This window comes from Hippocampus bargibanti, linkage group LG08, assembly GCF_051943395.1.
Source record: "Hippocampus bargibanti isolate YZ-2025 linkage group LG08, ASM5194339v1, whole genome shotgun sequence".
Lineage (NCBI taxonomy): Eukaryota > Metazoa > Chordata > Actinopteri > Syngnathiformes > Syngnathidae > Hippocampus > Hippocampus bargibanti.
Window position 1 is genome coordinate 3,529,495 of NC_142741.1, and position 27,918 is coordinate 3,557,412.

General features: G+C 41.4%; 1 protein-coding gene and 1 long non-coding RNA gene across 2 annotated transcripts; one reads left to right on the forward strand and one right to left on the reverse strand.

The window, feature by feature from the left end:
• adcy5 (adenylate cyclase 5) lies at nucleotides 1–27,626 on the reverse strand. Its single transcript, XM_089002223.1, has 22 exons — nucleotides 26,957–27,626; nucleotides 24,561–25,386; nucleotides 19,282–19,431; nucleotides 17,961–18,082; nucleotides 16,755–16,866; nucleotides 16,551–16,678; nucleotides 15,462–15,620; nucleotides 15,201–15,342; nucleotides 13,953–14,093; nucleotides 13,193–13,215; nucleotides 11,759–11,903; nucleotides 11,586–11,683; nucleotides 10,103–10,190; nucleotides 9,003–9,119; nucleotides 8,758–8,916; nucleotides 7,511–7,686; nucleotides 6,419–6,439; nucleotides 6,205–6,337; nucleotides 5,000–5,263; nucleotides 3,292–3,496; nucleotides 1,664–1,788; nucleotides 1–430 (listed from the first exon to the last, which is right to left on the reverse strand). The coding sequence occupies exons 1-22, from the start codon at nucleotides 26,971–26,973 to the stop codon at nucleotides 251–253; spliced, it is 3,531 nt and encodes a 1,176-aa protein (XP_088858349.1). The 5' UTR covers nucleotides 26,974–27,626; the 3' UTR covers nucleotides 1–250.
• On the forward strand, nucleotides 7,500–24,711 carry LOC148894337 (uncharacterized). The gene is made up of 5 exons (XR_016115725.1): nucleotides 7,500–7,581; nucleotides 11,577–11,786; nucleotides 15,134–15,254; nucleotides 17,988–18,088; nucleotides 24,573–24,711. It is a non-coding gene; the product is annotated as an uncharacterized LOC148894337 (long non-coding RNA).
• Nucleotides 27,627–27,918: the final 292 nt, after the last annotated feature.

Genomic DNA, 27,918 nt, shown 5'->3' on the forward strand with positions numbered 1-27,918 from the left:
AATTTGGTGTTCCAAAAGTTATAAAAGCATCTGTTGCTGACATCGTGGATTTTTTTTTTTTTTTTTCCCTTCCAAGTGAGGAACAGGTAAAGGAACGCTCACGTTGCGTTCAGAAGCTCAGAAGACGTCGGACTTTGGCTCATTGGAAATGAGCTTTGATTTGCTTCTTTGGTCTTAACTTCTTCTCTCTGTCCACATGAGTTCCTGGAAGGCGGGATGTGTGTGGTGATTGACTTCAACATCCTGTCAATCAAGTTGAACTTCTTCCAGAGTGGCCCATTGAAGGTCCAAGGTGCCTTTGACTGCCGTGGGACGGTCCACTGTTGAGGAAGTAGGTCATCATGTCACCTTTGCCCTTCACCGTCACCACACCTCGGTACTCCAGCGAGTAATTGTAGGAGTTTAGAACCTGGTACAAGTCGGCAGTCACCTGGGAGAACAGTATAATAATAATAATAATAATAAATTTCATTTCTAAGCGCCTTTCAAAACTCTCAAGGTCACTTTACAGTCACAGGATCAGGTTTTCTGCGGGTGAGCAGCGGCAGCAATACGCGCCAGCTTTCACTCAACCCGGAAGTAACTCAAATAGATAGAAAGCTGGCTAATAGATAGCTTATAGCTAGCTATAACTAATAGATAGCCAGTGGACCCAGCTCGATAGCAGCTAGCTAGCCAGCTAGATAGCAGTCAGCGAGATAGATAGCAAGATAGCAGATAGATAGCTAGATAGCCAGATAGTGAGCTACATAGCAAATATATAGATAGCTAGGTAGCTAACTAGATAGCGAGTATACGAGTTAGCAAGACTAAGCTTAGCATGTGATGCACCCACAGGGTATCTACAGACGCCATTTTTGATTGATGTACATACACCACCTTTATTTCAGATTAGGTGCCATTGTGCTTCCATTAAAAAAACAAAAGTTAGTCTAGAAACCAGGCACAAAAGCACTACTTTTGTCCGATAAAGCGCTGGACGGACCTCTGCCAATGTTTTTCCCCTTTCACGAGAGGGCAGCATTTGCCTTTTGTCCATGTTAGCTCTTTGTTTCAGCTTTCGCTGTTAAAGCGCTAAGTAAACCAATATGTTTTGTATTGTATTTTGTACATCTGCCCCCATTTCAAGCTCAGATAACTCCAGATCCATATAATTTAGGAATTTTTTCTGATGAAAGCAGACACACGCAAGTTTTCTTACGCTGAATCGAATGGGCAAAAGGAATAACATGTATTATTTAACAGATTAGCTTTAACGCATAGATTCAAGTAGACGCCATTTTGACTACTTTAAGGTAATTTTTGTCACTCATTTACGACCATTCGCAAGTTTTTATTCGGGAATTGAAAAGTGATGTTGAGTGCCATTCCCGAATTTGTTTTTTTTTTTTCTTACGGGGGGTGCCGATAAAGTTTCAGGCAAACCTCTGGAAGTGCTTTTTCTCTTCCACGAGGAGGCAGCATTTACCTTTTGTCCATGTTAGCGCTTTTTTTTACAGCTTCAGCTGTTGTTAATGAGCTATATAAATCAATGTATGTTTTGTATTTTGTACATCCGTCCCCATTTCAAGCTCAGATATTTCAGCTCATTTCCACATTTAAAGTATTACTTTTTGTCGAAATGCAATCCCTGAGATTCATCTGGTGCATGCTACAACTGCACCTGTATCTTCTCGGGCACGCCGGTGCTGTCCATGCGGCTCGCCACGTTGACCGTGTTGCCCCAAATGTCGTATTGAGGCTTCCGAGCACCGATCACGCCGGCCACCACGGGGCCCATGTTGAGACCTAACAAAGCCCAAATAAAAGGGGGGAGTAATAATAATAATAATAATAATAATAATAATAATAATAATAATACATTTCATTTATCAGCGCCTTTCAAAACTCTCAAGGTCACTTTACAGTCACAGGATAGCTAGCTAGTTAGACAGCTAATAGATAGCTAGCTAGGTAGCCAGCAACAGCGACCCTGTTCAACCGGGAATAACTCAAATCGATCAAGTTAGCCAGCTAATAGATAACTAATAGCTAACTAGCTATATATCAAGTTAGCTAGCTAGCTAATAGATAACTAATAGCTATCTAGCTAGCTAGTTAGTTACTTAGACGGCTAATAGATAGCAAATAGATACTAGCTAGGTAGGTAGCCAGCAATGGTGACTCGGTTCAACCGGGAATAACTCAAATAGATGAAGTTAACTAGCTAGCTAATAGATAACTAATAGCTAACTAGCTAAACGGCTAATAGATAGCCAGCTATGTAGCCAGCAACAGTGACCTCGTTCAACCGGGAATAACTCAGATCAAGTTAGCTAGCTAGCTAATACATAGCCAGCTAGCTAGTTAGACAGCTAATAGATAGCTAGCTAGGTAGCCAGCAACAGCGACCCTGTTCAACCAGGAATAACTCAAATACATCAAGTTAGCTAGCTAATAGATAACTAATAGCTAGCTATATATCAAGTTAGCTAGCTAGCTAATAGATAACTAATAGCTAGCTATCTAGCTAGTTAGTTAGACAGCTAATAGATAGCAAATAGACAGCTAGGTAGGTAGCCAGCAATGGTGACTCGGTTCAACCGGGAATAACTCAAATAGATCAAGTTAGCTAGCTAGCTAATAGATAACTAATAGCTAACTAGCTAAACGGCTAATAGATAGCCAGCTATGTAGCCAGCAACAGTGACCTCGTTCAACCGGGAATAACTCAGATAGATCAAGTTAGCTAGCTAGCTAATACATAGCTAGCTAGCTAGTTAGACAGCTAATAGATAGCTAGCTAGGTAGCCAGCAACAGCGACCCTGTTCAACCAGGAATAACTCAAATACATCAAGTTAGCTAGCTAATAGATAACTAATAGCTAGCTATATATCAAGTTAGCTAGCTAGCTAATAGATAACTAATAGCTAGCTATCTAGCTAGTTAGTTAGACAGCTAATAGATAGCAAATAGACAGCTAGGTAGGTAGCCAGCAATGGTGACTCGGTTCAACCAGGAATAACTCAAATAGATCAAGTTAGCTAGCTAGCTAATAGATAACTAATAGCTAGCTAGCTAGCTAGACAGACAGCTAATAGATAGCTAGCTAGGTAGCCAGCAACGGTGACCCCGTTAAACCGGGAATAACTCAAGATCAAGTAGATCTTAGTAGTAGTAGTAGATCAAGTTAGCTAGCTAGCTAACAGATAACTAATAGCTAGCTGGCTCGCTAATATAGTGTAGATGTCAATGTGTGTGAGCCATCCTTCACAGTTTTCGAGAGATTGCGGGCGCACGTAAATCCTTACCAATTTTCATTTTGAAGTTGTTGAAGGAGTGCTCGTTGATGTACTTCATCTGTTCCATGAGGCGCATGGCGTAGTCGGCCAGGGCGCGGATATGCGAGCGGCCCGCCTTGTCGTACGTGCACGCATTCAGGCCCGACGCCGCCATGTACGTCGAGCCGATGGTCTTGATCTTCTCCAATTGCCGGAAGTTGTCTTCGCTGATGATCTGTCAATATGTTCGTATTGATTATTAAAGTAATCATCTGTTAGCGATCTATTAGCTAGCTAGCTTTCTATCAGAGTTACTTTCGGGTTGAGTGAAGGCCTAGCTAGCTATCTGTTAGCTAGCTTTCTTTCTATCCGAGTTACTTAGCTATTTATTAGCTGTCTATTAGCTAGCTAGCTTTCTATCTCAGTTACTTCCGGGTTGAGTGAAGGCCTAGCTAGCTATCTGTTAGCTATCGATTAGCTAGCTTTCTATCCAAGTTACTTCCGTGTTGAGTGAAGGCCTAGCTAGCTATCTGTTAGCTATCTATTAGCTAGCTTTCTATCCGAGTTACTTAGCTATCTATTAGCTATCTAGCTTTCTATCTGAGTTACGTGTAGGTTGAGTGAAGGCCTAGCTAGCTATCTGTTAGCTATCTATTAGCTAGCTTTCTATCCGAGTTACTTAGCTATCTATTCGCTATCTAGCTTTCTATCTGAGTTACGTCTAGGTTGAGTGAAGGCCTAGCTAGCGATCTGTTTGCTATCTATTAGCTAGCTATCTTTCTATCCGAGTTACTTAGCTATTTATTATCTGTCTATTAGCTAGCTAGCTTTCTATCTCAGTTACTTCCGGGTTGAGTGAAGGCCTAGCTAGCTATCTGTTAGCTATCGATTAGCTAGCTTTCTATCCAAGTTACTTCCGTGTTGAGTGAAGGCGTAGCTAGCTATCTGTTAGCTATCTATTAGCTAGCTTTCTATCCGAGTTACTTAGCTATCTATTAGCTATCTAGCTTTCTATCTGAGTTACGTCTAGGTTGAGTGAAGGCCTAGCTAGCGATCTGTTTGCTATCTATTAGCTAGCTATCTTTCTATCTGAGTTACTTAGCTATTTATTAGCTGGCTATTAGCTAGCTAGCTTTCTATCTCAGTTACTTCCGGGTTGAGTGAAGGCCTAGCTAGCTATCTGTTAGCTATCGATTAGCTAGCTTTCTATCCAAGTTACTTCCGTGTTGAGTGAAGGCCTCGCTAGCTATCTGTTAGCTATCTATTAGCTAGCTTTCTATCCGAGTTACTTAGCTATCTATTAGCTATCTAGCTTTCTATCTGAGTTACGTCTAGGTTGAGTGAAGGCCTAGCTAGCGATCTGTTTGCTATCTATTAGCTAGCTATCTTTCTATCAGAGTTACTTAGCTATCTATTAGCTGTCTATTAGCTAGCTAGCTTTCTATCTGAGTTACTTCCGTGTTGAGTGAAGGCCTAGCTAGCTATCTGTTAGCTATCGATTAGCTAGCTTTCTATCCAAGTTACTTCCGTGTTGAGTGAAGGCCTAGCTAGCTATCTTTTAGCTATTTTTAGCTAGCTATCTTTGTATCCGAGTTACTTATTAGCTGTCCATTAGCTAGCTTTCTATTGCAGTTACTTCCGGGTTGAGTGAAGGCAGAGCTAGCTATCTGTTAACTATCTATTAGCTATCTTATAAATGAAATGTATTATTATTATCATCGGATCGTCATTTCGTCACCTCGTCAAAATCGGCGATGATCTCATTCAGGAGCCGGAGGCATTCGACGCCTTCGTTGTTTCCCTCCAGCTCCACGTAGAATTCGGAAAAGTTGCTGATGGAAGCGAACATGACGGCCACGCACTCGCACGACTGGTAGTAGAGCTCGTCGTTGCGGCGCTCGCGCTGTAAAAAGTGCACCGCCACGTCCTTAGGGAGGATGTTGTGCAGCAGGCGGCGGTTGTACGCTTGGAGCTCCTCCATTTCCTCCTTTTCCTCCGTTGCCTGCGCACAAAAATCACACGTGATGGGCAACTCAAACTACTGTACTGGTAACATCCGGATTACGACCGGGCTCTGACAAAACGGTCGTAAGTTGAAATCCATTCAAAATGGCCGACCTTTACATGACAGGATAGTATAGGATGTCAATCTGTTGTTTTTAAGCGACGTTTTCTATTGAATACTATTATTTACCAAACTGCTTACAGTTCATTTATACATGTTATAACTTTTAGTGTCATTTTTATCATTTTATATTTCGTATTATCGATTTTTATTACTGTATAACTACCTGTAATGTATACAAAACTGTTTACTGTACAGTTCATTTATAATAAGCCACACACGCCAGCGTTCACTCAACCCGGATGTAACTCAAATAGATAGAAAGCTAGCTAGCTAGCCAATCGATACCTAGCTAGATAGCCAGCCAGCTAGATAGTGAATAGCCAGCTTGCTCGTACCTGTACCTGTAAAAGTACATTACTACACAGTTGCTGGTTGCCGAGACTGTATCTGCACTGTATAACTACTGTATTGAGTGTAGTCACGCATTGCTGTGCAAGTGTGTGACATGCTGGCTGGCCAAAATTGTAGTACACGTTGCCGGCTGCTTGCGCGTTGCGGTGCCAGGCGTAGAATTAAAAAGAAAAAGGACTAGCGGTCGTGGTCGTAAGTAGGGGTGGTCGTAACTCGCGCCAGTCGTAACTCGGATATTACCTGTATATAATAATAAAGGCAAATCCAATCCACTCCAATACGATAACAAGTCATTGAGAATGTGTGTGCTTCAATACACAACTACATTACATATGAAAACAAGAACATCCTATTTCACCTGAACGCACCACATGAAGTATCTTATTTACACTTTCAGGAACTTCCATTTTACATGCACGCAACTGCGCGCGGACATTTTCACGTGTCAGTCGGCGTGAGCTGACCTGCAGCTTCCACAGGAAGTCGAGTCTGGCGGTCGATTCCACCTGCTGGGCGTGAAGGTAGAGCGCCAGCACGAAAACGGTGATGACCACGGGTGTCATGATCTTCAGAGGCACCTTTGACTCGGACACGCAGCTGCGGGGGGGATAGACGCACACACAAACATGATTTTAGTTCTATGTTTCAGGAAAAGGAAAACGATGTTGATGATCTCACCTGGTTCCGTTCACGTGCCCGCTGAAAGGAACAAAAGAGAACAAAAAAGGTCAGTGCTTCTTCTACACAAACACATACATACCTCTCAGATAGAAAGCTAGCTAGCTAATAGATAGCTAAGTAACTCGGATAGAAAGCTAGCTATCTAACAGATAGCTAACAGATAGCTAATCTAGGCCTTCACACAACCCGGAAGTAACTCAGATAGCTAATAGACAGCTAATAGCTAAATAACTAGAAAGCAAGCGCCTTTCAAAACTCTCATGGAACCGGAAGTACCTGAAATAGCTAGCTCATAGATAGCTAACAGATAGCTATCTAGGCCTTTACATAACCCGGAAGTAACTCAGATAGAAAGCTAGCCAGCTAATAGACAGCTAATAGATAGCTAAGTAACTCTCAAGGTCACTTTAGGAGTCACAGGATAAATTTTTGTGTGAGTGAGCAGCGGAAGCCACACACGCCAGCATTCACTCAACCCGGAAGTACTTCAAATAGATAGAAAGCTAGCTAGCTGATAGATAGCGAACAGCTAGCTAATAGATAGCTCATAGATAATAATAATAATAATACATTTCCTTTATAAGCACCTTTCAAAACTCGCAAGGTCACTTTACAGTCATTATACGTTTTTCTGCGTGTGAGCAGCGGCAGCCCCACGCGCCAGCGTTCACTCAAACCGGAAGTAACTGAAGTAGATAGAAAGTTAGCTAGTTACCTAACTACATAGCTATCTAGCTACCGAGCTAGCTACCTACCTAGCTACCTAGCTATCTACCTAGCCATCTACCTAGCTATCTACCTAGCTACCTAGTTAGCTTCCTAGTTAAATTGACGATTGTCATTTAGACAAAATTAGCGCTTTGCTGCCATCATAGCGCAAAGACATGTTGAAGAGCGTCATTCTAATGTCCCGATTTAACCCTATCTTGCAGCATTTGGCTAGTTCACGAACAATGTTGACGTGAATTGAAAAGCTTCATTTCAACAACCAAGGACGTCACGAGTCAACATATAGACTTCCTTTTAGGCCAATGTTAGATATCCTTGTCACCGATTTATTTTATTTTTTTTTTATCACAGAGAACTCACGCGGCGTTGGCCACGGCGAGGAGGTCCCGGTTGTCGAGGAGAACGCCCCTCGGCAGCTGCACAACTAGAAGGTAGAGCAGCTCCATTGACAGCATGAGCATAAGTTTGCCCAGGCTGTGCGCCTGAAGGAACACCGAGCACGCTAGCAGGCTCAGCACCACGCACCATGAAAAGTACTGAGGGACACACACACACACAAAAGGAAGCCTTTTTAACGCTGCCATTGAACGCCTCGCAATCGTGAATGTCATTGAACGCCTCACATTTAACTCATTCACTGCCATTCGCAAATTTATTGGGGAATTGAAAATAGGACAGCGAGCGGCATTCACGAATTTGTTGGTTTTTTTTTTTTTGGGTGCCGATAAAGCACTGGTAAGCAGTCGTTTAAAACAAAATACAAACATACATGGATCTATTTTTTTTTCTCACCAATGTTAACTCATTCAAGGCCATTTCCGAATTGATTCGGGAATTGAAAATATGACATGGAGCGCCATTCCCTAATTTTTCGGGTTTTGGTTTTTCTTGCCGGGGAGTGCAGATAAAGCGCTGGTCAGCCCTCTGGCAATGTTTTTTTTTTTCCACAAGGGGGCAGCATTTCCCTTTTTTCCATTTTTGAGCTTTCGTCCAGCTTCAGCTGTTAAAGCGCTATATAAACAAATATGTATGTATTGCGTTGTATTTTGTACAGCCGCCCCCAATTCAAGCTCGGATAACTCCAGACCCATATAACTTAGGAATTAAGTCTTTTTTTTCCTGATGAAAGAAGAGAGTCTAAGTTTTCTGAGACTGTGGTTAAAGCGCTATATGAGTCAATATGTATGTATTGTATGATATTTTGTACAGCTGCCCCCATTTCAAGCTCAGATAACTCCAGACCCATATAACTTGGGAATTAACTCTTTTTTTTTCTGATGAAAGAAGAGAGTCTAAGGGTTTTAACTCTGTATTGAATGTTGATGCAGTCCTAAAACTCAATATTCTGTGGGTCTATGGAATTTGAGTGACAATGACAAAAACCCTGGCACTGGAATGGACACATTTTTGCACATCATATTGTAGTGAATGAGTTGAAGGCGATTGATCCCACAATTGAATGCAAGTTTTTTTTTAATGTAAAATATTGTGAATGAGTTAAAAAAAATGTGATGAAAACACATCAACTTTTTTTTACGACTGCACTTGAATGCATCGTAACGACAACTTTTTTTTTAAACAGAAATATGTACTACTTTCTGGTGTACCTCGGGAAATCCACAAAAGGGCGCTTGGTCCCCGCATGGTCCCGTCTGTGCATTCAAGCTGTAGTTAAGTAACTGGGCGTGGCAAGCGTCCACCGCATCCCGGCTGATATTAAGCTCCGCCCCGATACAGCCACGAAGGTCGCGCCCGCTGCAGCTGAACTGAGGAAAGAGGCTTTCAAAAGCTCAAGTGAGGGTTTGGGGGGGGGGCAGTAGCCAAGCGCCAACGTCAAATTCACGCCACTCACGATGTTGGCGAAGGCTGACAGGAAGACCACTAGGATGGTGACCACGCCCACCAGGGTGCTATTGAGTCGCGATTGAACGATCCTCCTGGAAATGGTTTGGAGGGCCGCTGGGAAGACCTAAACCCGCCCACCCCCCCGGGCAGTTATTCACATTTTAGGACCAAATACAGTGATACCTCTGTTTACGAACCCTTTGGCTTACGAACTTTTCAGTTTACGAACGTTAAATTTATGAACATTTTACCTTGGCATACAAACTATTTTTCGGGATAGACACAAGCCGCCACAATGAGTGATATGTCGTTTGCAGAAAATGGCAGCCCACTTGTTTTTGTCCTCTATTTTCCGCCCCCAGTCGTCGGTTAAAGCCACGTGATTGGTCAAAAACGCAGCAGTGATGGGGGGGGGGGGGGGGTTTACAGACAGAAAGAGAGTGAAGCCATTCTCCCAAAAAGAAAATGGCGGCCGACATTTTTTTTAGTCCTCTATTCCCCCCCCCAGTCGTCAGTTAAAGCCACGTGATTGGTCACAAACGCAGCAGTGAGGGGAGGTGGTTTAAACATAAAATAGACAGGCAGACGACAGAGAGAGAATGACAAAATGGATAGAAAACAGTGACATTTGGACTCATTTCAACTTTGAGAATTCAAAGGCAGAGTGTCGACTGCAAGGTTAAAATTCCCATCAATCAGGCTCCACAATTAACTCGCAGAAGCCATCTGTACACTTGATGCAAAAAGCTATCAACCCAGCTAAAGAGAACACAATTGAGGAACAAGGTAAAATTATCGCAGAGAAAGCACTTACAAGGGATCATTCATCAAGATGGTGAAAGAAGGCAGTTTATTTCTTTAATTATAAAACCATAGCACATTTATTATACATAAAATAATGTATATTTTGTGTAGTTTTAAGGCTTAGCAAATTAGAAAGTAGAAAATTACGGTTTATGGGGACCTGGGAATGGATTATTTTCGTTTTAATGGTTTACTATAGGAAATTAATTTTTGGGATACACACTTTTCGCCTTACACACTCTGTCTGGGAACCAATTAAGTTCGTAAGCCAAGGTATCACTGTAATTACATGCGGCGACTCACCCCGTAGCAGCAGTACACGCTGGATACGAACACCAGCGCCACCAGGAGGATCAGGCAGCATGTGAAGAGGCCCCTCATCACGCCCGAGCTGCAAAACCAGAACTGGGACGTCATTTGAATGGTGGCGTTTAGTTATTTACATATACTTGACCTAACAAATGAAGTAAATCCTTGTGATGTGTCCAATCCAGTGCCAGGGTTTTTGTCATTGTCACTCAAATTGCAGGACCCACAGAATTTTGAGTTTTAAGACTGCATAAATATTCAATCCAGTGAAAAAATAGTTAATTCCTAAGTTATGTTGGTCTGGAGTTATCTGAGCTTGAAATGGGGGCAGATGTACAAAATACAATACATACATTGATTAATATAGCGCTTTAACAACAGCTGAAGCTGGAACAAAGCGCAAACACGGACAAAAAGCAAATGATTATGGAAGGGGAAAAAACATTGGAAATGGGCTGATTTGTCTGCTTGGAATTCGTTTCAACTAGTATCAAATAGTAGTCTTGGTGCAACACGCAACCATTCACCATCGCATTATTTATGTACTTTTATGTACTTCACCTTCTAATTTCGTGATCAACACGGTGTTTTCAGACCAAAAAAAGTACCCAAAATGCATTGTGTGTTGCTTTCTCGGTCAGGGGCGTTCCCTCCGTGACGTCACTTAGGGAATCGTCACTAACTCGAAAACAAGACTTCCTGAATATTCAGCACGAGTCTTAAAAAAAAAACCTAAAATATAGCTATATGCGGTGGAATCTTTGTAAAATACGCTCAGTAAAAGTCATTTGAAGTCATTTTACAAATTATGGACGCAACTTGTCCGGAGGTGTCGGTTGTCCTTTAAACGACTGCACCTGAACACATCAATCAATGCCAGAGAACATACAGTAAAGTCTCGTTATATCGATATTCTCGGGAGTCGGAAAAAATATTGATATAACCGCACTATCGATATATCCGATCATGCGGCATGTAAATTTTCTTGTTGCGTTCATAGAAATAGTATCGTAATAAGCAGTACTATCGATATAACCGATATCGATATAACGAGACTTTACTGTAGTATCGTAATAAGCAGTACTATCGATATAACCGACATCGATATAACAAGACTTTACTGTATTTTCAATGTAGCTTAGCGATTTCAATTTCCTTGCCAGATCACAATGTTTCGCAATCAAGTGCTTCACTTCATCTAAAAAAAAAATATATATATAGATACAGGTAACATCCGACTTACAACCGGCTCGACTTACGACCACCTGTACTTACGACCCCCAGACCCTATTTTTAACATTTTAAGAGGGGGAGTTTGTGAGTCACTTTGCCTCCGAGTCTCTATTCAACATTTTGAAACGGATTTCAACTTACGACCATTTCAACTTACGACCGTTTGGTCAGAACGGAACTCTGTCGTAAATCAGATGTTACTTGTATTGACATGTAAATGTTCTTGCATGTGTAGTGAACTCACGGAGGCACGACGACGACGTGTATGCTGCAGATGAAGAGGAAGACCAGAGAGGCGCACGCCACGTACGCTCCGAAGCGGGAGTCCACCTGTCTGGAGTACTGCCACGCAAATATGAAAAATCATATTTACGTTATGATCATCGGTGTCAAGGAGGAGGAAGACCAGCGCAGAACCTTGCTCTCCAGGTCGGCCTCCCTAAAGGTGAGCAGGAACTTCCTGACGTGTTCGGACCTCAGGCGGTCGATGCTACGTGCATCGATGGCTCGGCCCAAGAACTCGTCCACTTCGTCCTCGGGGTTCATGTGCTCTTGCGCGTGTCTGAACAGCAATCCCCCCCAAAAAAAGAGAAATGTCACATTTACTTGATGTTCCTGAACATCATACGGATTGTTTCTTTATTTTTAACTGCTGCAATTTCGTTCTTTGCCACATCTTTTTTTTTATGATCCACTTGTACCACAGGCAAATACCACCCTCACCCCCTGTCCGGGTGTCCGCTTTCAAGTATTATGTGGTGTAGGCGTCTCGCTGGTGTGCATGGAGGGTTTCCTTAGCAACAGGAAGACAGGAAATAGCAACCACCAGCTAACGGTGGAGATCAAAAGAACTCCCCCAGTGTCGGATGGATGGATAGATGGCTCGATAGAAAGCAAGATAGATGGATAGCAAGCTAGCTAGCTAACTAGACAGATGGATAGCACGCTAGCTAATCAGATAGATAGATAGCAAGCTAGCTCACTAGAGAGAAATATATAGCAAGCGAGAGAGACAGCAAGCTAGCTAACTAGACAGATAGCAAGCTAGCTAACTAGACAGATAGATAGTACGCTAGCTAACCAGATAGATTGATTGCAAGCTAGCTAAATAGAGAGAAATATATAGCATGCTATATAGACAGCAAGCTAGCTAACTAGACAGATAGATGGCAAGCTAGATAGATAGCAAGCTAGCTAACTAGACAGATAGATAGCAAGCTAGATAGATAGCAAGCTAGCTAATCAGATAGATAGATAGCAACCTAGCTAACAAAAGAAATATATAGCAAGCTGGATAGATAGCAAGCTAGCTAAATAGATAGAAATATATAGCATGCTATATAAACAGCAAGCTAGCTAACTAGACAGATAGATAGCAAGCTAGCTAACTAGGCAGATAGATAGCAAGCTATATAGATAGCAAGCTAGCTAATCAGATAGATAGATAGCAACCTAGCTAACAAAAGAGAAATATATAGCAAGCTAGATAGATAGCAAGCTGGCTAACTAGACAGATAGATAGCAAGCAAACTAGATAGATAGCAAGCTAGCTAACTAGATAGATAAATAGCAAGCTAGCAAACTAGAGAGAAATGTATAGCAAGCTAGATAGGTAGCAAGCTAGCTAACTAGACATATAGATAGCAAGTTAGCTAACTAGACAGATAGATAGCAAGCTAACTAGATATATATCTAGATAGTAAGCTAGCTAGATAGCTGGGGAGCGATTTGAATAGGAAGATAGCTGGATCGTAAGCTAGCTAGCTGGATAGATAGAAATATAGCGGAATAGCAAGCTAGCTATCTGGATAGCTAGATAGATAGAAGTATGAAAATAATTTCACAACTCACTTGTCCTTTGGGTCTTCAAAGCCCTACGATGCAAAACAAAGAGATACGAAATCATGAAAACTGCATGATGGTGTGAAAAAGTCACGGCCGTGTACTGGAGAGGATATACATGAAGCGACGTTATTCCAGGAAAAAGACGTGACGGATTGAAGTACGCTTAATGCAATTTTTTTTTTAAAGATGGGGTTCAATGACCAGGATGAGGAAGGTAGTAGCGCACGTGTGATTTATTTATTTTTTTTTATTTTTTTTATCTGCATCCAATTAGTGAATGCCACATCACGTGCAAAAACATCCCAACTGGGTCGGTTACCGACTGACTGTTGCCATGGTAGCGTGCAGCGATCAATTTAGCACATCAACACAAAGTCAATTGTGTTGCTTTGGTTCATTAGTCAAGCCAGGAGTGAAATTGGCGTCTGTGTTCCTTAGCTTAGCACATACTCTCGTTCCAAAAAAATACAGAATCCTCCAATTTAGAAATGCTAAATATCAGAATCAGAATCATCTTTATTGGCCAAGTGTGTAGAACACACAGGGAATTTGTCTTCGGTAGAACACGCTGGAAAAGGTGGTGAGCAGGGTGCGGAGGGTCCAGTTGGATTTTTTTTTCCCCTGCCTTTGTCTTGGTTTCCCAGAGTGCAAGTAATCAAGAATAGGAAGGGCGGTGCCAATGAAATTTTTTTCCGCCATCCTAACTGTCATTTTGTCCGTATCGCCATGACAACATCAAGCGTTGAAAAAGAAAATGGCGCCTTACCATCCTCTTCATCTCCTTGGAGATCTGGTTGTTATTGGCCAGGTGGTTGTAGAAAGGTCTGTCCGTCCAATGGCTGCTGTTGTGAGTCACCGAGTTCGTCCGGTGACAATTCATTTTGGCGATTACCGCCTTCTCTTCTTTCTGACATTGGTGAAAAAAAACACACTCGTTTTTTTATGTCAAATAATAATCATAATAATAATAATAAATAATGACCATAGAGAGCCTCCCTTTGCGTATTGTATTGTACAGTGATACCTTGGCTTAGGAACTTAATTGGTTCCCAGACAGAGTGTGTAAGGCGAAAGGTGTGTATCCCAAAAATTAATTTCCCATAGGAAACCATTAAAATGAGAATAATTCATTCCCAGGTCCCCATAAAACATAATTTTCTACTTTCTAATCCTTAAAACTACACAAAATATACCTTATTTTATGTGTAATAAATGTGCTATGGTATTGTAATTAAAGAAATAAACTGTACTGTGTAATAAAGTCGTTTTATTGACCTTTGTGATGGTTGTTGATAGCTTGATGGAATGGAGTGGCCGGTTTCATTCGCATTAAACACTTGATGAGGAACGTAGCCTTCTTCTTTCATCACCATCTTGAGGAATGATCCCTTGGAGGTGCTTTCTCTGCGATAATTTTACCTAGTTCCTCATCAATTGTGTTCTGTTTAGCTGGGTTGATAGCTTTTTGCATCAAGTGTACAGATGGCTTGTGCGGGTTATTTGTAGAGCCTGATTGATGGGAATTTTAACCTTGCAGTCTACACTCTGCCTTTGAACTATCAAAGTTGAAACAAGTCCAAATTTCACTATTTTCTATCCATTTTGTCACCTCCCATCACTGCTGCGTTCTTGACCAATCACGTGGCTTTAACCGACGACGGGGGGCGGGGAATAGAGGACCAAAACAAGCCAGCTACCATTTTCTTGTTAGGAGAACAGACTCGTTCGCGAATGACACATCACTCATTGTGGCGCTCCGTGTGTATCCCAAAAAATAGTTCGTATGCCAAGGTAAAATGTTCATAAATTTAACGTTCGTAAACCGAAAAGTTCACAAGCCAAGGGGTTCGTAAACCGAGGTGTCACTGTATTGTATTGTATTGTATTGTATTGTATTGTATTGTATTGACGTCTCATGTCTTTTTTTTTGGGGGGGGGACGTGACAGGATTTGCGTTTTTTTTTGCGCAATCGAAACAACAACGGACAACGGACGGGATGAAGGCTCTGTTTACCCTCTTCTGGCTGCATCCGACGATGAGAAAGGTCTCGATGCGGTTCCTCTTGAGGTAAGCGTTCCTCTCGCCTCCCGCTCCGGCTTCCACGTCGTAGTCGCCATTCAAATAGTTGAGTGTGGCCCTGGTGATGTGGATGCGCCTGACGTGACAGTTGACGTATTTCAATCCAAAAAAAAAAAATCAGATTGATGATGTAATCATCAATCCCGACCAATCAAATTCAATTCCGCCGACCAATCAAATTCAATTTTTCCCTACCCCGCTTTTCCACCGGCCTCCATCTGGTTAGCGAGCGTGACGTCGTTGGACCAGACGTCAAACTGCCATTTTCTTAATCCCAGAACGCCGCAGTGGACGCGCCCGCTGTGGATGCCCACTCGCATGTTCACGTTGACCCCCGTCACCTCCCGGACCAGCCTTGGTGGTGGGGGCGGGGGGTGAAATAACACAACAGTGGGTAGCCTGTGAGGACGCCCCCTAGTGGCCGAAAACTGTACAGTCGCCACTATCTACCTAGCTAGCTAGCTATCTGTCTAGTTGTCTAGCTACCTATCTACCTAGCTATCCATCTACCTAGCTATGTACCGAGCTACATAGCTAGCTACCTACCTAGCTACATAGGTAGATAGCGCAGGTAGATAGCTAGCTATCTACATAGCTACCTAGCTATCTACATAGCTTTCTACATATCTACCTAGCTATCTACCTCGCTATCCACCGAGCTATCCATCTACCTAGCTAGTTATCTACCTAGCTATCTACCGAGCTACATAGCTAGCTACCTACCTAGCTACGTAGGTAGATAGCTTAGGTAGATAGCTATCTACCTAGCTAGATACATAGCTAGCTATCTACATAGCCACCTAGCTATCTACCTAGCTAGATACATAGATATCTACATATCTACCTATCTACCTAGCTATCCATCTACCTAGCTAGCTACCTGCCTAGCAACGTAGGTAGATAGCTAGCTATCTACATAGCTACCTCGCTATCTTCATAGCTACCTATCTACCTAGTTATCTACTTAGCTAGCTACCTAGCTATCTACATAGCTATCTACATCCCTACCGAGCTATCTACCTAGCTACCGAGCTATCTACCTAGCTACCGAGCTATCTACATAGCTACCTAGCTATATAGCTATCTACCTAGCTACCTAGTTATCTACCTATCTAGCTACCTAGCTATCTAGCTATCTACATAGCTACCTATCTACCTAAGTACCTAGCTACCCGGCTATCTACCTAGCTATCTAGCTAGCTATCGATCCATCTATCATGACAGCGTTCTGATTGGACGATTCTGTCAGCTACGTTTTTAGCTCCCGGCGCGCCATCGTCTTACGAGATGGCTTCGATCATGTCCAGGCCCATCTCAACGCAGCAGTGGGCGTGGTCAGCGCGGGCCTCGGGAAGGCCCGACACGCAGTAATAGCAATCCCCGAGAATCTTGATGCGCAGGCAGTGATTCTCCTAAAGACACATCAGCGCCGTGCGCGTCAATATTGCAGCGCTGAGTACGCGATCACAGTGCGTATGGCGTACTTACTGCTGCCAACTTGTCGAAGCGAGCAAAGAGCTCGTTCAGCGTCATGACCAGTTCTTGAGCCGTGCACTGGGACGCCAAACTTGTGAAGCCTTCGATGTCGGCGAACAAGATGCTACGAAAAAAAAAATGAATACAACATTTTATATACATAAAAATCGAGGAAAATGTTTCTTCAAGCCGTCATCTATACTTCTTTGAAGGAGTCGGACGTTTCGGTTGTCATCCGAAAAGCTTCGTCAGCTAACAAAAATGTTTGCTGCGAGTTCACTGACGAAGCCTCTTGGATGAGAAACGAAACGGCCGACACCTTCAAAAAAGTACAGATGACGCCTGAAGAAACCTTTTCATCGATGGACCACTCCTGCACGACTGAGAGCTTACAGTACACATAGATATACATGAAAAACACATTATATATATATATATATGGTTATATATATATATATATATATATATAATATATATATGTATATATATATATATATATATATACAGGTAACATCCGATTTACGACCGAGTTCCGTTCCGACCAAACGGTCGTAAGTCGAAATGGTCGTAAGTCGAAATCCATTCAAAATGTTGAATAGAGACTCGGAGGCTAAATGACATGGGTATATAATGGATGTGGAGGTCGTGGTCGTAAAAAGTACGGGTGGTCGTAAGTCGAGTTGGTCGTAAGTCGGATAAAAATACAGTAAAGTCTCGTTATGTCGATATTCTCGGGAGTCTGAAATAATATCGATATAACCGGGACTATCGATATATCCGATCCTGCGGGCATGTAAATTTTCTCCTTGAGTTCATAGAAATAGTATCGTAATAAGCAGTACTATCGATATAACCAATATCGATATAACGAGACTTTACTGTGTATACTTTACTTTACTTCCCTATCGCTCTCTCTCTCACTCCCTCTCCCTCTAGGCCTAACATCAACGCTCCAAACGCGGTCATGCGCTAACACGCTAAAAGCGGTTGTTAGCCAACAGGAGCGACAGGAGGCATCTCTCAGCTTCCTGTTGCCGACAATTAGCCGGCCCAATTCGCCAAGTTACCCCCAACCGACGCTGTCACAACCCATTAGCAGAGGTTGCTCGCAAGCTAGCTAAATGTTAACCGGAAACATTCTTGAATACTTTGCTAGTAGTTACAAAATTTACATCAACGGGTCAATTTGTTTGTCGTTTCTTTTGCATTATGTGATACCTGACGTTGTCGTGCTTCTGGATGTAGATTTTATGAAACATCATGTCCTCCTGCTTGGCATTGATATCCGCCTTCATCTCCATGGCGACGTGGCGGGGAAGCACCGACAGCAGCAGACGCTCCTGCAGGTACAAGAAAATCTAATCAACATAATCATTATAATACACAAAGAAACAAAACAATCTGGCTGACTAGCTAGCTATCTGGCTGGATAGCTAGCTAGCTAGCTTGCTATCTATTCACTATCTAGCTAGCTGGCTATCTAGCTAGGTATCTGTTGGCTATCGATTGGCTAGCTAGCTTTCTATCTATTTGAGTTACTTGCAGGTTGAGTGAACGCTGGTGCATCTGGCTGCCGCTGCTCACCCACAAAAAAAAAACATCCCGTGACTGTAAAGTGACCTTGAGAGTTTTGAAAGGCGCTTAGAAATGAAATGGATTATTATTATGATAAAAAGACATTTCCGGGCCACGTTGACCTCGTGTCCAAGCCGGGTTTGAACGATGGCGCTTATAAATGATATGTATTATTATTATTATTATTATTATTATTATTATTATTAGTAGTAGTAGTATTAGTATTATTAATATTATTAGTATAAATAGTATTATTAGTATTATTATCATTTGCTATCTATTTGCTATCTATTAGCTCTGGTTGGCTAGCTAGCTATCTATTCACTATCTAGCTTGCTGGCTATCTAGCTAAGTATCTGTTGGCTATCGGTTGGCGGGCTAGCTAGCTAGCTTTCTATCTATTTGAGTTACTTCCGGGTTGAGTGACTGTAAAGTGACCTTGAGAGTTTTGAAAGGCGCTTAGAAATTAAATGCAAATTATAGTCCCCCTGCCAGCCCCCAAAAATAATAAAGAAAAACACATTAATATAAGCATCTTCACACTGTTTAATGTGTATGAAACAATAGCTAGCTCGCTATTAGCTATATAGCTATCTAGCAAGCTATCTACTGGCTAAATAACTAGCTAATTTGTAACAGACAATGAGACAAAATGAACTTAACACAACTAGCTATCTAGCTATCTATTAGCCAGCTAGCTTTCTATCTATTTGAGTTACTTCCGGGTTGAGTGAACGCTGGCGCATGTGGCTGCCGCTGCTTACCTACAGAAAAACATATCCTGTGACTGTAAAGCGACCTTGGGAGTTTTGAAAGGCGCTTACAAATGAAATGGATTATTATGATTATTATTATTGTTATAAAACGACATTTCCGGGCCAGGTTGACCTCGTGTCCAAGGCGGGTTTGAACGACGGCGGCGTGTTCAAAATAATCCCTAAATAATTGCGGGAATGTTTTTCACCTGCTGCTGGTTTTCCCGCTGCGAGTGCAGGCGGGCTTGGATGCATTCCCGCGTCTCCCGAAAGGCTTGCCTCTGAGAACCTTCGGCCGGGTAATGTGTACACACGCCCACGATGTTGGTACAGGAGAATATCAGCACGTTGGACACCAACTGTAATGCGCAAAAAAAAAAAAAAAATATGTATTAAATACGTTCGGACATACAGTGATACCTCGGTTTACGAACCCCTTGGCTTACAAACTTTTCGGTTTACAAATGTTAAATTTATGAACATTTTACCTTGGCATACAGACTATTTTTCGGGATGCACACAAAGCGCCACAATGAGTGATGTGTCATTCGTGAACGAGCCGGTTCTCCTAACAAGAAAATGGCAGCCCGCTTGTTTTTGTCCTCTATTCCCCGCCCCCAGTCTTCGGTTAAAGCCACATGATTGGTCGAGAACGCAGCAGTGAGGGGTGGTGGTTTAAACATGAACGAGACAGGCAGATGACAGAAAAAGAGTGAGAAAATGGATAGAAAACAGTGACATTTGGACTCGTTTCAACTTTGATAGTTCAAAGGCAGAGTGTAGACTGCAAGGTTAAAATTCCCATCATTCAAGCTCCACAAATAACTCGCACAAGCCATCTGTACACTTGATGCAAAAAGCTGCGAACCCAGCTAAACAGAACACAATTGATGAGGAACAAGGTAAAATTATGTAAGAGAAAGCACCTACAAGGGATCATTCCTCAAGATGGTGAAAGAAGAAGGCTCCGTTCCTCATCGAGTGTTTAATGCTGATGAAACTGCATTCGATCAACGACCATCACAAAGGTAAATAAAACGACTTTATTATACAGTACAGTTTATTTCTTTGATAATAATACCACAGCACATTTATTATACATAAAATAAGGTATATTTTGTGTAGCTTTAAGGCTTAGAAAAGTAGAAAATTATGTTTGATGGGGACCTGGGAACGGATCATTCTCATTTTAATGGTTTCCTATGGGAAATTATTTTTTGGGATACACACTTTTCGCCTTACACACTCTGTCTGGGAACCAATTAAGTTCGTAAGCCAAAGTATCACTGTATTAAAAATGTATTCACAGAATTTTGAGGTATGCTCGAATGACATTGTCTGGTTAAAAAATGGCATCGGGGCAAACAACAGATCTTTTCACATCCACTCGTGTCAGCACACAAGAATGTATCGATAATCAATAACGTTCTTTGGACATTCTTCCGTGTCCACTTTTGCTACACGGGAGAACAACAACGCCGTTTATCCTTCCACAAAGCAAACATACCAACGCGTTCGCTTCTGTTTCCGCTATCTGTAAAAAAAAAAAGGTGGTTGCATAAGTGTGCACACCCACTCATTGTAGGGGGTGTGGCCATATTCGAAATTGAGCACTCGCATTGTAATTGGTGTCCAATGGGAGTCGGTGCAGCACTGCCACCATTTTAACTTATTCAATGCCAGACGGTCTCGGACTGAATAAACTTTCAATTCAGCTTAAGAAACTTTAGAATCTCTGTTTTTCCATCAGAAAAGAGTTAATTCCTAAGTTATATTGGTTTGGAGTTATCTGAGCTTGAAATGGGGCAGCGGTACAAAATAATAATAATAATAATAATAATAATTATTATTATTATTATTATAATGATGATAATAATAATGATAATGATAATAATAATAATAATAATTATTATTATTATTATTATTATTATTATTATTATTATTATTATATAATGATGATAATAATGACGATAATGATAATAATAATGATGATAATAATAATGATAATAACAATAATAATAACAATAATAATCATCATCATCATCATCATCATAATAATTATTATTATTATTATAATTATTATTATAATGATGATAATAATAATGATAATAATAATAATAATTATTATGATTATTATTATTATTATTATATAATGATGATAATAATGACGATAATGATAATAATAATGATGATAATAATAATGATAATAACAACAATAATAATAATAATAATCATCATCATCATAATAATAATAATAATAATAATGATGATGATGACAATAATAATAATAATGATGATAATGATAATAATAATAATGATGATAATAATAATGATGATAATAATGATGATGATAATGATGATGATAATAATAATAATAATTATTATTATTATTATTATTATTATTATTATGATAATAATGATAATGATCATAATAATAATTATTATTATTATTATTATTATTATATAATGATGATCGATAGATGGATCGATTCATCGATCAAATGCTTGTGGCTTCCAAACATTAATTTCCCATAGGAAACCATTCAAATGACAATAATCCCTTCCCAGGCCCCAATAAAACATAATTTTATATTAAATAAGACTTCAAACTACACAGATCGATATAAATGGTCATTTCATATTTTCAAAAAGAATTTCTTAAAACCGTGCGTAATCTCAATGACTGTTGTAAATCCACAATCTCTTTTTCATCCGCGCTTATTAGGAGGCTCAAACACATGATTACCGTGACCCACGTGCAGCGTCGCCGTCAAACAAAGCGCCGCTTCTTTCAACATTTAACGCTAGCACACACATTGACAGTCACACTCTAAATGAGCATTCCATCAAGAAAAGATTTTTAGGTTGCCTTTTTATGGGATGGAAACAATGTATGACTTTGTCCGATGGGGTTTTGCGCTTTGTATTTGTAGCGATAGCCGCACAGTGTGCGCATTGCGGCCCCATCGGGGAGCTAATGCGGGTCATGCGCTCACTGGGCCGCGTGGTGAGAGGTGTTCAAAACAAGAGGATCGATCAAAAAGGGCACGCACATGATTAGCGCCTTTCAAAATAATAATAATAATAATAATAATAATAATAATAATACATTTCATTTCTAAATGCCTTTCAAAACTCACAAGGTTACTTTAGTCGCAGGATCTGTTTTTCTGCAGGTGAGCAGTGGCAGCCACATGCGCAAACGTTCACTGAACCCAGAAGACACTCAAATAGTATTCCAAACATTAATTTCCCATAGGAAACCATTCAAATGTGAATAATCCGTTTCCAGGTCCCCATAAAACGTAATTTTATACTAAATAAGCCTTCAAACTACACAAAATAGAAAAAAATATTTTTATTATTATTATTAGTATTATCATTTGCTAGCTATTTGTTATCTATTAGCTCTGGCTGGCTAGCTAGTTAGCTTGCTAGCTATTCACTATCTAGCTGGCTGGCTATTCACTATCTAGCTGGCTGGCTATCTAGCTAGGTATGTTGGTTATCGATTGGCTAGCTAGCTAGCTTTCTATCTATTTGAGTTATTTTCGGGTTGAGTGAACGCTGGCGCCTGTGGCTGCCGCTGCTCACCCACAGAAAAACTGATCCTGTGACTGTAAAGTTACCTTGAGAGTTTTGAAAGGCGCTTATCAATGAAATGGATTATTATTATTAGTAGTAGTAGTAGTAATAGTAGTACTCGTAGTACTCGTAGTAGTAGTAGTAGTAGTAGTAGTATCATTTGCTAGCTATTTGCTATCTATTAGTTCTGGCTGGCTAGCTAGCTATCTGGCTGGCTAGCTATCTAGCTAGTTATCTATTCACTATCTAGCTGGCTGGCTATCTAGCTAGGTATCTGTTGGCTATCGATTGGCTAGCTAGCTAGCTAGATTTCTATCTATTTGAGTTACTTCCGGGTTGAGTGAAAGGTGTCGGGAAGCACCGACCGCAGCAGACACTCCTACATGTACAAATAAAAAATCAAATCAACATAATTAGAATACACAAAGAAACAAAAGGCTCTGGCTGGATAGCTAGCTATCTGGCTGGCTAGTTAGCTATCTAGCTAGCTCTCTATTCACTATCTAGCTGGCTGGCTATCTAGCTAGGTATCTATTGGCTATCGATTGACCAGTTGGCTATCTAGCTAGCTCTCTATTCACTATCTAGCTGGCTGGCTTTCTGGCTAGGTATCTGTTGGCTATCGATTGGCTAGCTAGCTAGCTAGCTTTCTATCTATTTGAGTTACTTCCGGGTTGAGTGAACGCTGGCGCTTGTGGCTGCCGCTCCTCACCCACAAAGAAACTGATCCTGTGACTGTAAAGTGACCTTGAGAGTTTTGAAAGGCGCCTAATAAATGAAATGTATTATTATTATTATTAGTTGTATTATTATTATTATTTCCCGTAGTATCACACCAAATTTTACTGACTCGCCATTAAACCCAAATTCCATATTTTTAGAGCGCCACACGTATGGTTAATAATTCCCGTCCTCTCTGAGGACCTCCTCAGCTCATGTCCATTAGCAACTCGCTTTCTGACGTCATTTCGTAGATAATTGATCGGATTTTTGTCAGAAATGTACACATACTCTTGTGGGAAAAAGGAAATTGTATCCTTTTATAGACTCTTTGTCACGGACAGTTCACGTGTTTTAGTTGCCGAGAAATCTCAAACGGTATCAAAACACAAAGCGGCGAATGTTTATTGGATTTGCGGATACAGTGAGACCTCAACTTACGAACTTAATTGGTTCCAAGACAGAGTGTGTAAGGCTAAAAGTGTGCATCTCAAAAAAAAAATTCCATAGGAAGCCATTAAAATGAGAATAATCCGTTCCCGGGTTTCCATAAAATATACTTTTCAACTAAATAAGCCTTAAAAGTACACACAAAACACCTTATTCTATGTATAATAAATGTGCTATTGTATTGTAATGAAAGAAATACACTGCATTGTATCATAAAGTCACTTTATTTACATTTGTGATGGTCATTTATGGCTTGATGGAATGGCGTTGGAGGTCAAAGGGAATTGCTGTTTGGAAAGAGAGGCGCATTACATGAGGACTGTAATTAAAGAAATAAACTGTGCTGTAAAATAAAGTTTTATTGACCTTTTTGATGGTCGTTGATGGCTTATGAAAGGAGAGTCACCTTCCATAAGGACTGTTGGTAACTTAACCTGTGGTGCTGTTCGGTCGTGTGCTTCCGCCGAAGATCACTCCGCCAGCCGTGGTGGGTGTGTATTATGAAAATAGTGCTTATTATAAGGTTTAATGTTCTGAAATTTGACGTTTGTAAGACGAAAAGTTTGTAAGTTAAGGTGTTTGTAAGTTGAGGTGTTTGTAAGTTGAGGTGTTTGTAAGTTGAGGTCTCACTGTAGTTATTTTTTTGTTTTTGTTTTGTTTATTGAATAAAAAATGAGCTGGAAAAAAAATCATAAATTTAGAAGCAAAAAAAAAAAAAAAAAAGAAATTATACCTGTTTCCATAGAAAGGCGTCCATGTTGTTCTGCATCCACGACAGAGCGACGTGCACGGCGGACAGCAACAGTCCGGTGAGCACGGCGGCTCGCATGCGGACGGGGAGCAACGTGTAAACCACGTGGATGAAGAAGACGGTCCACCAGATGCCTTCAGAAGCATCTCGGGGTCGCACCGACAGCACCCCGACGACCTGCACCAGCAGCACCAGCAGGATCAGCGCGTAGCACACCACCCACACGTGGTCCTGGCGGAAAGCGCTCCGGTTGCAAAAGGCCATCAGCGCCAAGGTCAGAAAAGTGGCGGCGGAGAAAACCACCACCGAGGCCACGCTGGGCTGGTTGCCAGACAAGCAGTGGAAGAGCAACATGACGGCAAAAACCACAACCAGAACCGCCATCAACATGGTCAGGCTGCTCTGGTTAAGCCGGAAAAAGTAGCGCTGATACAGACGTTCCAGGTTCTCCGATTGGAACTTCTTGGAGCTGAAAACGTGCGCCACTCCGGACCAGAGCGCCAGCGCAGAGAACCTGGCATCCTCCCCCTGGCCGTCCCCCGGTTGGACCGTCTTGGCCCGGACCTCTTCGGCGCGATCCTGCCACGCCGAGCGGGAGCGGAAGCTGACCCGGCTCACCGTGGTGGTCACGTGATCGGGAGGTCCCGCCCGGCGGCGCTCCAGGGGGTCCTCGTCATCCCGCCAGTGGATGTTGGGTCTTCGGGTCAGGTACGCGCACCCGTTCGCCGCCGGGTCCGACTCACCCCAGGCTGACCGATGCTCCGCGCCGCCCCGCGGGGGGGCCGGACCGCCGCAGGGTGGGCTCACGCTGTTGCGAAAACATCACATATTAAATACTGAAATTGGAATAATAATAATAATAATAATACATTTCATTTCTAAGCGCCTTTCAAAACTCTCTTCAAATACTGTAGATAGAAAGCTAGTTAGCTAATAGATAGTTAGCTAGATAACTAGCAAGCCAGCCAGACCACTAATAGATAGCTCGCTGGATAGCTAGCCCGCTAATAGATAGCTATCTAGATAGCTAGCCAGCCACCTAGACCGCTAATAGATAGCTATTTAGCGAGCCAGCCAGCTAGACCGCTAATAGATAGCTAATAGCTAGCTAATAGCTAGCTAATAATAATAATAATACATTTCATTTCTAAGCGCCTTTCAAAACTCTCAAGGTCGCTTTACAGTCACTGGATAAGTTTTTCTGTGGATGAGCAGCGGCAGCCACGTACGCTAGCGTTAACTCAACCCGGAAGTAACTCAAATAGATAGAAAAATAGCTATTTCTATACATTTCATTTAGAAGCGCCTTTCAAAACTCTCAAGGTCACTTTACAGTCACTGGATAAGTTTTTCTGTGGATGAGCAGAGGCAGCCACACGCGGCAGCATTCACTCAACCTGGAAGTAACTAAAATACTGTAGATAGAAAGCTAGCTAGCTAATAGATAATTAGCTAGATAGCTAGCCAGCCAGCCAGACCACTAATAGCTCCATACATATCTGACCTTCAAATTTCTATTACCTCTCGTTCCCTCAGATCCTCTAACTCCCTCCACCTCTGTGTGCCCCCACCCCATCTCAGCACGATGGGGGACAGAGCTTTCAGCTGCTCTGCCCCCAAACTCTGGAACTCACTTCCAACATTCGTAATCCCATCTCAAAAGCCACTTATTTAAAATAGAATTTTCTATGGAGCTCTCTCGTTTCAATTTATAATCGTATTTTATTTATTCTATTCTATTTTGTGATTGTATTTTATTTATAACATGCTTGTCTGTGACTGTAAATTGTGCTTGAGAGCTTTGAAAGGCGCTTAAAATGTAATGTATTATCAATGATATACTCCATTTGAACCTATTTGATACTCTGTTTTGATTTGATTTTATTTTTTTAAAATAAATGTATCTGTGTTCATATGAACACACTTGGTGTAAATAAGTTAAGGAAAAGTCAACATATATATATTTTGAGAAAAAAAATTACCAAATGCTTACAAAATGTACATATATGGAAATAGATGGGGGAAATCGTTTTAAAAAAATGACAAAAAAAATATGGGAATTTTAGAAGAATATTTTGAAAAATATGGAAATTATTTAAAAATATAATGTAACGTTTAGTATTACAGAAAAACTGTACAAGTATCAAAACAAAAAAAAAAGATTTTGGGTTGAAATCTACATGCATTTTTAATGGAAATATTTTTTAATTACAAAACAAAAATTCAATATTAGAAAATAAGATACATAGAAAATAATAGACAATTATTTCATTGTTCAAAATTAGGAAATTACAGAAATTATTTTTTAAAATTTACAAAAAAAATATTCAATCAATAAAATGATACAGACTGCTTTATTAAAAAATATATAAATTAACCTGTTGGCTCGGGACATGGTGGAAAAAACTCAACTAAAAGCGCATCGCTGGAGTGGCGGCCACTTTTTTTTACTTGCAGTAAATCCAAACGTCAAACTTTAGCTGCCAATCATCCATTCCAAAAAGGGATAATCCTCCTAAAAATGTATTTCAACTGTGCCACCCAAAAAAAAATCAATCATTTGAGTCACACTGGACGTTAGCCCACGACGCAGGGCAACATTAGCTCCAGGTGGATTCGGCTCCACATCATCGGGCCCAATTAAGAAGCTCCCGGGGGGAGCGTCGCTGCTCCCCGTAGACGAGTCGACATCGGCGGCGTCGAGTGGGACATCCCCGACGGTGATGGCGCCTGTTTCGGTTCAAACCGGCCGACACCTGCGCCGCCGAGGAGGAGCCAGGGAGGCGTCGGTGGGCAGAGAAACATCACCGCCTCCTCCGCCAGCCACCCGGTGGGCGCGAAGCGAGGCTCCGGGGATCAGCTCGGCGTCGCCATCAAAGCCGAAGCAAGGACCTGATGCTCGGGGAAGGTGAGCTGCGCCTCCTCCGTACTAGTTCCGCTCGTCCGGTCGTGACGTACGAAGAAATACCGGGAATGAGCTTCGTTTAGCGGCTAGCAAACATCCCGAGCCTTTTTCTCCACAAACTGTGGACTCAACCATTGTCGCGTTCCCCCATTGGGGGTCCTTCGAGGGGGCGGGATACTAAACCGAGAGGTGCCATTGGACGAGGCGCCAAGTCAATCAAAATACTGGCCGATGGACCACACGTGATTAATAATAATAATAATAATAATAATACATTTCATTTCTAAGCGCCTTTCAAAACTCTCAAGGTCACTTTAAAGTCACAGGATCGGTTTTTCAACCAACATTGGAAGCCCGATGTCATCCATCCATTACCCCAACTGCTTTTTCCTCCCACAGACAGTCATTCAATTTTAAGCACTTTTCTCTTTGTTG